This window comes from Triticum aestivum, chromosome 6D, assembly GCF_018294505.1.
Source record: "Triticum aestivum cultivar Chinese Spring chromosome 6D, IWGSC CS RefSeq v2.1, whole genome shotgun sequence".
NCBI lineage: Eukaryota > Viridiplantae > Streptophyta > Magnoliopsida > Poales > Poaceae > Triticum > Triticum aestivum.
Window position 1 is genome coordinate 316,934,406 of NC_057811.1, and position 12,083 is coordinate 316,946,488.

The window sequence follows — 12,083 nt, forward strand, 5'->3', positions numbered from 1 at the left end:
GATTCATTGGTCGAGAAGAGAGGTCGAAGCCATTCAACAAGAATGACAAGCTCTTGCCTAGTGTTTCGACAAGTATATCATAAGGCGTGGGGATTGGACATATGAAACATTGAGAGGTTCATCGGAATGACTTCATGGAACTTACGAAATGACATGTCTTGTTAGAGGCCACTACCACTTATTGTGCTAGTTCAAGCAGCAACTCATGACACGAGTAAGGAGTTACTCGAGCACCTTGGTCGAGTAAGAGTTACTCGGACCACTCCCCATGTCCTTGTCGACATGAACCCGTGGGGTCACACACCTAAGGATACCAAACCCACATGGATAAGATCCGATGTGTTATGGGGACTGGACTCGTGTGGGCCTCAAGAATTGAGTCCATGAAAGGGAGGGTATACAAGGAGGCAGAGTGCAATATTATGTCATAGGAAAAACACAAGGGTTTCAAAAAGCCTTCCAACAACTGTCATCGTCTCCTTCCTTGATTGCAAGAGGAAACTTAGTAGTCCATCGCTGAGTTGTCCCAGACTGTATGCGTGGGTGCACTTGGGGAGGCGTTGCACTCTGACGATCAGGCGAATGAACGTGGATTAATCGGTGATCGAGAGGGTGGAGCCGTAAAACTACGAGCACGAAGTAGTTGTACGATTACAGTTGCACTGACAAGCTTCGTCGACTCTGTGTCCTCTACAGGTTGGCAAGTCGAGTGTATGTTCTTGATCTCCCTCCTGCAACATGATCTTGGGCAGTGCATAGTGGAATTTTTTTTATTTTGCCCTTAGTTCATAAGAGGATTGCCTCATCCTTTGTTGCGCAAACGGTGTAGAGGAAGCCCAATAATTTAATGGTGATGGAAGGGAAAATATGACAAATGATGCTGAAGAGGAAGGACCAACAACACGGTGCGTAGAATTTAACACAAAAACTGAGAAGGTAGAAACCCGAGCTGATGAGGGAAAATGAAAGAAAAGCAGGATCATAGGAAGAAGAGTGACGAATTGCCAGATTGCCCTCTTATGATGATATGTGAGCCCAAGCTCTGCATGAAGGTCTCCAAGGAGACATGGATCTGCAGAACCGATTTTGTCCATTGGAAGTCTTTCCGGGGCAAAATGGTCGCCCAACAAAGGTTGTTCCCAACAACAATCCTGCTGCTCTTTAGGAGATGAAAGTAGTGGTCGAACATTAGGGTCGCAAAAGAAAGATGAACTCCGTGTTCATGCCATCTTAGCATTGTCACATAAGATAGCGAGTGCGATAAGAAAAACAAAAAAATGTATTGCCTTCTCTTAACTAAGAGATGTTCTTTTAGATTAATCATTATACGAGGTGTCTTCTTTTGTACACATATTTTCTATTTTTAGTTTTAATCATCCAATAATTTCAGGATCTTGTGCCATTAAATGATACAGATAACACTAAGATACACTTCCACCGTTCATAAATATAAGATGTTCTAACTTTTTGGTGATCAAATGTATATAGACATATTTCACAAATATAAGATACACTCCCACCGTTCACAAATACTCCCTTTGTCCCATAATGTAAGACGTTTTTTGACACTATGCTAGTGCCAAAAAACGTCTTACATTATGGGACGGAGGGAGTATAAAATTAAATGGTACATGTTTTAGTGTATTTGTTCACCCAATCAATCCGTATGTAGTCCATAGTAAAATATCCAAAACATCTTCTGTCTATGAATGGAGGGAATAATATATCGTACAATATGTTGTATTGCCAAGTGGAATACACAAGAAAATGTTGTTTTATCAAGTTATGTGACGTGGATAAGGACAATGAATATTGCTATACCAGAGGGATATGTGTAAAAATCATTTGGGTTTACATAAGAAATTGTTGGAAGTGCCACCGCAATTTGCTTTGACCGGAAGACCGATATATAATTTCTTTTTATTATTATAAAGACAGAGGACTAATACTCTCTCCATTCCACAATGTAGTGCTTCCTCTATCTCCGTGCTTCAACTTTGACCGTAAATTTAACTACCAAGACCGATTGCGGCGGGAGCAAAAATTATATCAGTGAATTCGTATTCGAAAGAAGTTTTTAATTATGTAATTTTTTCACCCGCCGTAGTCGGTCTCGTTCGTTAAATTTATGGTCAAAGTTCGACCTCGGGAAGCGCAGGCGCACTATATTTTGGAATGGAGGGAGTATAATACAGTAATAAATAAATGTACGAAAGCATAAACAAGACTAATTGACCTTCGGACCCAAAAGGAATCAAGGACAATGTAGCACGCTACATTCATTTAATCCGATCACCACAATATTTCAAGGCTCGCTCCTCAAATCAGCTCTGCTAGAAATGCTTGCTTGGTTCCTACAGCAACTAAGCATCCTCATGATTGTCCTCCATCTCTTCATCATCAGCCACTAACTGCACCATGCCACCAGCACCAATGAGCTCCATTTGTTGTACCAGCTGCTGCAGACCCTCCGCGGGTATCCCTTGGAATCTCAGGAACGCGTCAAACAGTGATGAATTATCGAGTTCCATCCTGTGGTCAGGTGTGTGCTGCTGATTAAAGCGGCCTGGGAGCTTTGAAGTGCTGTCGTAGCATTCCCCGCAAAGGTCGAATCCAATTGCCTCTGTGCAATCCTTGCATTTGTATCGCTTGCCTCGTATCGGATAGACCTGCAAAGCATTCATCAGTTCCATATTTACCAAAAGGATCAGAGTAACTCAAGACATGGGAAATGAAGCAAGGATACATGGATGCCTATCAATACCTCCCACTATGATTTGCATTAAGTTTTTTCTTTTGTATGTAACAAGATATTAGAAGAAGGTTTAAGAGACCACAAAGGTTGCTAATGTTGGTTACTGAACAGTGAGCACATAAATTTAAAAATTGGAATGAAAACAATCCTAATGTTGCAACCAAATTTCTAGTTATTCGTCAACCCGCACTTAAATTAAGAACTACCTTTCACATTAGAGCAATATCTTCAAATAAAAGGTAAAACTGTGTTTATGGAGTATTAAAAAAGTTATAAAACAGATACTGGAGCACAAATTTATTAATGGAATGGGAAAAATCATTAAAAAGACTAATTGGGAATAGGTGCTAACACTAGATGGGCTACCTGGATAGGCTTTTTATTCGTTGGGTAACTTGATGAAAGATTTACACAATAACACCAAGAGGACAACAAAATGAAGATGCATACTCAGCAAATCATTTCAAAATTCTTAAGTTCAAGAAATCATTTTATCTACCAATGGTGGCTCCATTGGTACGGTTTATCAACTGAATGTATGCCAGCTTGACTAATTACTAGCAAGGTTATGGACTTTCTAATTTGTACAACTTGAACATACCCCGCATGAGTCACATCCAACTCCAATGTGAACATTTGATAAGTCTAGAGTCTTCTGTACAAAAGCTCCCTTCTTGCATGAAGTACCTGAACCACACAAAACACAGGAATCATGTACGAAAAAATGGATCAGGCATGTGCTTCATTTCATAACATAATTTACAAAGATGTAAAGTTGCACTTCATGAAGGTTAAGTAATTCTGTGACTCAAGGATAAAACTAAGTTTTTGAAACATTTAAATTGAGTTCTCAAATGTGAGAGCATGGAAGCATTTGATGGATGGGAGCACCAGATATTCTCCCATTATATATATGTATCATTATATTTGAAACATGCAGCTGAACTTATGTCTGATTAGGGAACGCAGTTGTGGTAGAAATTGCCCACACAGCTTGAAACAGCAACAGGTACAGGGGTTCGACACCACAGGGGTGCGAGTAAGCCTCTGCTACTGTTTTGTTTCAACAATCTAGCATAATTGTATATGGGATCTAATTATTTCTTTTAGTTCTTCAGAAATTTGTAGGGTACAGTGTACATGGGTAGTTTTGGGTTTTCTTTTTTGTTAATGTTCACATGATATGTGTCTACATCCTAAAAAATTCAGATCCAAATTCGAATTACACATCACAAAACAAAAAAGACAAATCAAGGTGTGAATAGTGTAGTTTCTGCTTTTGTCTTTTAGTGACACTATTCGTGTTGGATTTGTCTTTTTAGTTTCACCATGTGCAATTCAAATTTGGATCTGACTTTTTTAAGGGTTGTAGATACAGAATAACCTATATAACCAATGACCGACTGTAATAGTTCTTGACATATCAGTAACCACACCATGCCTCTCAGTATGCACAAAATTAACGACATTGACTAATGCCGGAAATCCTTCCTAAATGAATATTTTGAAGACTAAATCAACAATACATGGAAGTAGATCATTATATGAAGTATCGGTAACACAAACTAGATACTCCTTCAATTTTTATTCAATGAGTTCCTGACACACACTATAAAAGTGTATATTCATATTAACACAACTATGTTAAGGTTAATGTTTGTTGATCAATTAAGTGACAACACAACAGTTGAAGGTAAAATAAGGCACTGCTAAAAACAAGTGCAAGTAGCCAACAAACAAAAATTAATAGCGGACAAAAACTATCAATATGGATACCTCCGGACAAACAAATCAACTTAAAAGTGTGCATTCACATTTAGCTAACAGAGTAAGTCAAACACCAATTTCACGATTAGCATGATGAACTTGATACACAGTATTATGTTGTTAAGGTAGAGAGCTATATGATATGTGAGTCTGAGCTAAACACAAAAAAAGGCTTACTTGAAGATGATCCTTCAGGATTGCATTGGCTATTCTCAAGCTGAAGTTTCTTGCGTCTTGATTCATATTCTGCTGGAAAATATTCTTCCAGAAAGTGGTCAAGATCTAAACAAACATTAGGAAAATCTCCAGGATGAAGACCTCCACAGACTTGACATTTCAATGCTTCATCACCCACGGAAGGCAAACAAGATATGCAATACACTTTTCACAAAACCAAAGATAAGTCAGTTTCTATAAAGAAAAGAAAACTACAAAAATTGACCAACCCTTCTTATTCTAAATTTAGAGCTTACCATGACCACAGTTAAGAACAGTAGGTTGATACAGCAGCTCCTTGCAGATAGGACAAGACACATCATCTAACTTTATTTTCATTGAATGTTCGTTCATAGTACTGTCATCAACTGAGACTTCTCCTGGAGGTCCAGTTTTGCCATCTTCAAGCTTGTTGCCCCAATCTTTTCCATTTTCTTGAAAAAGTGCAAAGGCTTATGCATACAGAACTATACTGGGGAAGATGTCATTGCAATTTGCAATTACATAAAAAGAATTCTTACCACCATTATTGTTCTTGGAGTTTAAGAACTCGATGATTTGTGGAGAAAAGGTATCCACGCTCCTCTCTTGCTCTGAATTGTAGCCCAATTAGAGCATAATAATATTTCATAATTCATAACAAGCAAAAAACGAGGCATACTAATTAAAATAAGGAAAACTAGTGTTTGGTGCAAAGTAATTTAATTTACCATTGAAACCTGATGGTAGAAGAAATAGGTTCAAACTTAAAAATTGATAGACATCTAAATGGCAGGGAATGTGAATTTCAAGGGCTGCTGTGGTACCTGCCAAGCACTCAAGTATATAGCTCATGCTGCGTAACATATGATTGTTAATACCTCTACACAATCAATACCCATGAGACTTAAACCCTAAAGTGATGTTTCTCCCCTATCCTTCGATATGTCCCGGTGATCTTGCAGAGAAATCTCCATCTCTCGAAACCAGCAGCCTCTTTTGCATCAACGCTCACGTTGCCGATTAGGCACAAGTGCAGGCATAGTGAGGGACAATCCAAACCTAAGCCAACAGCTCAAACATGTTCACCTTATACCTCCACCAGGTTCCCATCCTATCTTGACCGAGCAATTTGGGTATGATGGATATGAAAACAACTTGTGGAGTGTATTCTAGTTTGGTAGAACTGGTGGTATGCTTGCATTCTGGATGTCATTTCCCACACAAATTTGGAAGAAAATAACTTTATATCAAAACAACTCCCAGCATGATTTCTTAACTGATAACTAGTTCTGATATGACAAATGGGTTCCGTGCTTTGTGCATTGAGCACTCACCTAGTACTTCCATTTCCCTCTTTTTGTATTCCACGGGTTCAAGCTTTAAAAGCAAGTGATGGAGGAGTTGGCAGATACTTGGGAAATGAGTATACGGTTGCCTGCATATTGCACAATGGGATTCCCGGGCGTAATGCATAGCTTTATGGACGCACCAGAAACATGACATATGACCACATGCTGCACCAATAAAAGCCAAATGATATTCAAAAATACACCACACTGGTTTTTGATCATCATAAACAGCAAAACCTTACCAATAACAACTGGTTTATAGAGAAGCTCCCTGCAAGACATATTGAACAAGCATATGAGATTATTAGCACATTTGCGGAGAATCGAAGCCAATCCAATGCTCATCAAAGAGAAAAAGGTAAGTAACCTGGTAATACTTTTTCAAGTGAATAATTAGAACTTTAAAAGTAAGTGACAGCATGTTGTTTCACAACACTATCAGGCATCTACCGCAATAATAAGAGTTATAAATCAATTTATTTGTGTTTCCTAGTGTCCTGCGGGGTGTGGAATTAAGCCGACATAAATCAATTAAGCCTCACATAGTCCCGTGGCCACCCAAATGTGGCAACACTTGGTGATCGGTATTGCTAGATAAATTAGAGATAGTCACGACACGAGTTACTGGCACCGAACATCGAGGAGCACGAGTACAGCAGGACCCAATTCGCATCGGATCAAGACGAGGGGCGCGCAATAATCTACCAAGCAGCCAAGCAGGCGTATCCACAACCGACGCGGGAGATTATTCGGCCCGCCATGGCCACGCCAACGGAGAGGAGGAGAAAGGTGGCGTGTAAACTCACAGGCATACGCAGCACTGGAAGCGCGGGTCCTCCAGATCGTCGAAGCCAGCTCCACCGGCGGCGGCGGCGGCGGCCTCCTCCTTCTTCTCCGTGGGGTGGCTGGAGCTGCTGTCGTCGGAGGCCATCCTCCGCCTCGGTGGAAGTGGAAGGCGGATGGGGATTCTGCAGGTGCCGGGGGGGTGAGCAGCCAAGATGCGATGACTATGCGAGTGCCGAGTGCCGAGTGCGCGAGAAAAGGACGGGGAGGAAGGGGCCGAGCCGCACCCCGCGGTTTGGACCTTGGGGACGAAGGAAGGAACTGACCATAGAGGCGTTCACGCTCCGTGTCCGGTTCGTCCGGTCGCGTTCGGGTGCCGTTTTTTGGTGCGTCCAGTCCACCACAAAACTAGTATATCCTTCACAATTAGTAGTATTATTTTTTGAGAACATATCCTTCACAATTTGGCTCGCGTGTCATCGGGAGAGTTCGACAGAGACGGTACGATCGGCCGGATCATAGGGAAATGAGAAAATGGTAGAAGAAGCATGTGGTAAGCAATTTAAATTTAAAAAAACTACTCCCTCCGTAAAGAAATATAAGAGCGTTTAGATAATTAAAATAGTGATTTAAACACTCTTATATTTGTTTACAGAGAGAGTATAACGTACTTCATCATCACGTGAAAAAAATAGACGGAATCATGATGGATGGTGACAAAAACAACCCCAGAATTAGGCTATAGCCTAGTGGCAAGGGTGGGCAGTGGTGCACCCTGCAGCCAGGGTTCGAATCATGTTAGGGTCGAATTTCTAGTTTCTCATCTGGGTGGGTTTCTTCTATAAAACTAAGTCCTGGATGCTAGTGCTCATGGATCTCATTTTTTTACAAAAACAGCCCCCGTTTTCTTGTAGGTCGGTGCATACAAATCGGACATGGCATTAGCGACTCTAAAATCATGGTTATTAACACAATATAAACGCAGACGCTCATATACATACACATACATTCACCCTACGAACGAACGCACGCACGCACATTCTATCCTTATGAGCGTCTCTGAGATACTAAGTCGGCACATCATCTTGAGATTGACGTAATTGACGAGAACTTCTCCTCCCACTGAACGTACGTCGCCTGAAGGCCTCCAAGAAAATACGAACACCGGCGTCAAGTTTATAACTTAAACCCCTGGTGAGCTAAGAATACCATTGTTTCCTAACCATCCAATCATAAATTGGTTCCCATATCATGGTAATCTTGGGACTGAGACAACGTCACCAACAAGAATCTAAAATCAAGAAAATATTGTTTTTCTTGTCACGTACTGCAGAGGGGTGATTATGAAACTGTGTATAGACCCACTAAAATAGAACCCCAATAACTGGTGTACGTCAGCTATGACGGGGTGATCGAGTGAACCTTTTGTTCCTCGTGGAGGCTTTGATCGAACAAAACGAAACCCTCAGGGCCGGGGGGGGGGGGGGGGGGGGCAAACATAATCATTTTGAGCTGATTTCTAGGAAATAGGCCTAACACTAAGGGGCGTACACAAGTTTTCTTATGTGTTGGGGGCCATGGCCCAGGTTGGCCGCATGAAGCTCCGCCACTGCTCAGGCCAGACCCCCTCCCTTTTCTCGTAAGTTTCCCCGGTTGAGCAAAAAAAGCCAAGTTTGGTAAGCCTAAAAAACTGGTACTTGGATTTGAATAGCCACACAAAAATAAAATAAAATTATATGACATATATGATAAAAATGATGTCATATTCAAAAGGATCTGATAAAAATGTCTGAACAAAAGAATTACGCATGCTAAAATTTAGAAGAAGAAAAAAAGAACCGGGGTATTGCCATCCGAGTGCCACATTATTGAATTAGGTCAAAAAATTTGAAAAATGGCATGTAACCATCCATATGTATATGTGTAAAAGGTAAAATATGTCATGTGTTACAATATACCATGATTAAAAGGAATATAAAAATGTAGAGTTGTCGTCTGATCAATACCAAAAAATGTAAAATATGTCATGTCATACAATTTCTTAAAATTTGCCATGTTGTGTACATGTGTCAAGTTATGAAATGCCAAAAAGAATACTATAAGTTTCCATATGAATATTGCAAAAATTTATTGTGATGTTTCTTATAACAAACTGTCATGGTAGTTTTTTTTTTTTGAGGGAAAGCAAAGCTTTATAACTTAACGGTGCTCGGCCAAATCGCCCGAGACACAAATCGCCACTCGGGGCGGTACATCAGTGTTCCACACGACAATTATTAGGCATACACTCATGCCCAACTTGGGCAAGTTCATGCGCGACCGAATTGGCCTCCCGACGACACAATTGCACTTCCTGTTTCGAGAACCACAGCTTCAGTTGGAATTTAGAGTCTTCAATAAGCGCTGCATATGGTGATGAGTCGACCCTACTCAGGTCCATGGCTTCCTGAAGGAGTTTTGAGTCGGTCTCGAATACCACTCGTAGAGCCCCGAGGTCCGCCACTGTGTTGATAGCTTCTGTCAGTGTTGTTACCTCAGCTCCGAACGGATTCGCCACCTGCTCCGTTTTGCCTGCGCGGGCAGTGATCACATCTCCAGTCTCATCCCGGGCTACCACTCCCCAGGTGGCAAAGTTCTCACCCGGTCTGAAGGCGCCGTCCAAGTTTACCTTGATCATACCCGCGCACGGAGGCTGCCATTTCATGTTCGCCTTCTTCTTCATTCTTTGCCCGAAAAGCTGCATGTATTCCAGCGAATTTGACAGTACTCGTCGTGTCAGTTCCTCGCAGGGTACAGCCATCTCACCCTCTCTTACTTTGTTGCGGTTATTCCACCAGTACCACCACATGGTTAGGATTTGCACCCGCACTTTTTCGTTGAGCCCCCACAAATAGTCCATTATTGCATGCACGGACGTTATGTCCTCGAGCTCATCCTCTCCTTTTCAAACTCAAGTGCTCGCCACACAGGCTTCACATGTTTGCATTTGATGAAGAGATGAGCCCCGTCCTCATCAGCACATCCGCAAAACAAACATTTTGTGCTCTCTAGCTTCATTCCTCTCCTGGTTAGATTTGTCCTAAAAGCCAATGACTCATGCTTCATCCTTCAGGCAAACATTTGAATTTTCCGTGGGCAAGGGAGCTTCCAAAGACGTTCATGGTAGTTTATTGATGAAACTGCCATGGTCTAATTAAAAAAGTTGCCATGTTGCTCGTAATAAAACTACCATGGTAAAGTAACTAAAAACTGCCATGCCTAATTTATAAAAATGTCGTGCTACCTATAATAAGACTACCATGGCCTAATTAAAACTATCATAGACTAATTACATAGAAAGTGTCATGGTCTAGTTAAAAAAATAACTGCCATGGCCCAAGTAACAAAAGTGCCATGGGACATACAACGAAACTACCATGGCCTAGTTAAATGAAAATGCCATGCTACCCGCAAATAAAATTGCCATGGCCTAAGTTATAAAAATTCCATGCTACCTATAAATAAAACTACTATGGCCATGGTAAAGTTACTAAAATTGTCATGGCCTGATTTATAAAAGGCCATGGTCTAATAACTAAAATTGCCATGGTCTAATAACTAAAATTGCCATGGCCTAAATTATAAACATGCCATGCTACCTGTAAAAAGCTACCATGGCCTTATTAAAACTACCATAGACTAATGAAAATAGAAAATGCCATGGTCTAATTAAATATAATTGACATAGCCCAAATAATAAAAGTTCATGGCACATATAATGACCATGGCCTAATTAATGAAATTGACATGGAATAAATAATAAAATTTCCCATGGCCTAAATTATAGAATTTCCATTCTACCTATAAAAGACTGCCATGTTCTAATTAATAAAAGTGACATGCTACCCATAGAAAAATGGCATGGCCTGATTTATACAAATGCCATGCTACCTATAAATAGAACTACCAGCGCCAAATTAAAACTACCATTATTTCAATAATAGAAGTGCCATGGTCTAAATAATAGAAGTGCCACTACACCTACAATGAAACTACCAAGACCTAATTAATAAAATTACCATTATTTCAAAACTAGGAAAATAAATTATCAACAAAGACATGGCAAAAAAATAGTTTTACCTAGTTAGAATTTGCTCTGCACTTTTTTTTGAAAATAAATACCATGTGCCTAGAAGATCTTAATCTGAGAAAATGCTACCCCCCCGAACACTTTTGTCAAAGAAAAGCACAAACGTGTCATATCATAGAACAAATAGTATATTTGCCATCACCACAGAACATTTTGTTCTTAAAAATGCCATAGGCTAAAATACAAAATATTTTCCAACAAAAATGCCATGTTCTAGATAACAAATACGAGGTAACAAATTCAATGAAAATAGTGTGGAAAATCTACAAGAATTTTCAAAAATTTGCATGTCCTACTCAATGTCATGTTTTGTTTCAATTCGCCATGAACAAAACAGTGGTATAAAATGCCATGTTATACAACAATTTTGTTCTTAAAAATTGCAATGGACCAAGAAACAAACCAGATTTCAACAGTTTTGCCATGTTCTAGATTAACACTTGGACTAAGAAGTAAGTTCCAGAAAATTGCCATGACATTTTTGAAAATGTGCCATCTCACTTTACACAAATTGCTATGGTTTTCAGCACAATTTCTCTTTAAAAAATCATAATTTTTGGCCATGGTTTGTAGCACTGGTAGCACTGCTAGAAAAGCAACTACACAATTTCACACATCTGCACCTCTGCTCACCAACCTGAAGCAAAAACAGTAGCAAAAAAAGCTATCACAGTTGCATGAGAATCTCACCCAAAAACAAGTGATTTGCACCCCCCGAGTGGACAATCTCATGGTCGAGGCTAGTGGCCGCGCGCAAATCCCTCTCACCGCCGCCTATGTAGCTGCCCTTCGCGTCGCTCCACTATACCGTCATGCCGATGCACCCAACTCTACGTGTGGCCTCGGACGACCATGTCCCCGTACTGCCCATTCTGGGTCCGTGTATAGGTCTGTCTATGTATCGGTGGCTCGTCGATGGTTTTGCCCTGTCTTCCATGGCGCGCGTCCAGTTCCATCCACGACCAAAACGGACGGTGCGGGGACACAGAAAAAAAGTGCCCGACGCCCGTCCGTAGACGGAACTGGACGTGCGCCATCGAGCCACCAACCCGTACACGAACCCAAAACGGGTGGTGCGGGGGCATGGGAAAAAAGTGTCTGA

At 40.8% G+C, this 12,083-nt stretch overlaps 1 protein-coding gene across 2 annotated transcripts; it reads right to left on the reverse strand.

Moving 5' to 3' along the window:
• Positions 1 to 2,212: 2,212 nt before the first annotated feature.
• Positions 2,213 to 7,169, reverse strand: LOC123144853 (E3 ubiquitin-protein ligase PRT1). Of its 2 annotated transcripts, XM_044564104.1 has the most exons (8): positions 6,876 to 7,168; positions 6,312 to 6,340; positions 6,055 to 6,234; positions 5,260 to 5,331; positions 4,996 to 5,172; positions 4,700 to 4,903; positions 3,357 to 3,442; positions 2,213 to 2,669 (listed from the first exon to the last, which is right to left on the reverse strand). In XM_044564104.1, exons 1-8 carry the CDS (start codon positions 6,998 to 7,000, stop codon positions 2,364 to 2,366), a joined length of 1,179 nt encoding a protein of 392 aa, XP_044420039.1. In that variant the 5' UTR covers positions 7,001 to 7,168; the 3' UTR covers positions 2,213 to 2,363. The 2 variants fall into 2 exon arrangements, with proteins under 2 accessions (XP_044420039.1, XP_044420040.1); XM_044564105.1 differs by lacking the exon at positions 6,055 to 6,234 and having other exon boundaries at positions 6,876 to 7,169.
• Positions 7,170 to 12,083: the final 4,914 nt, after the last annotated feature.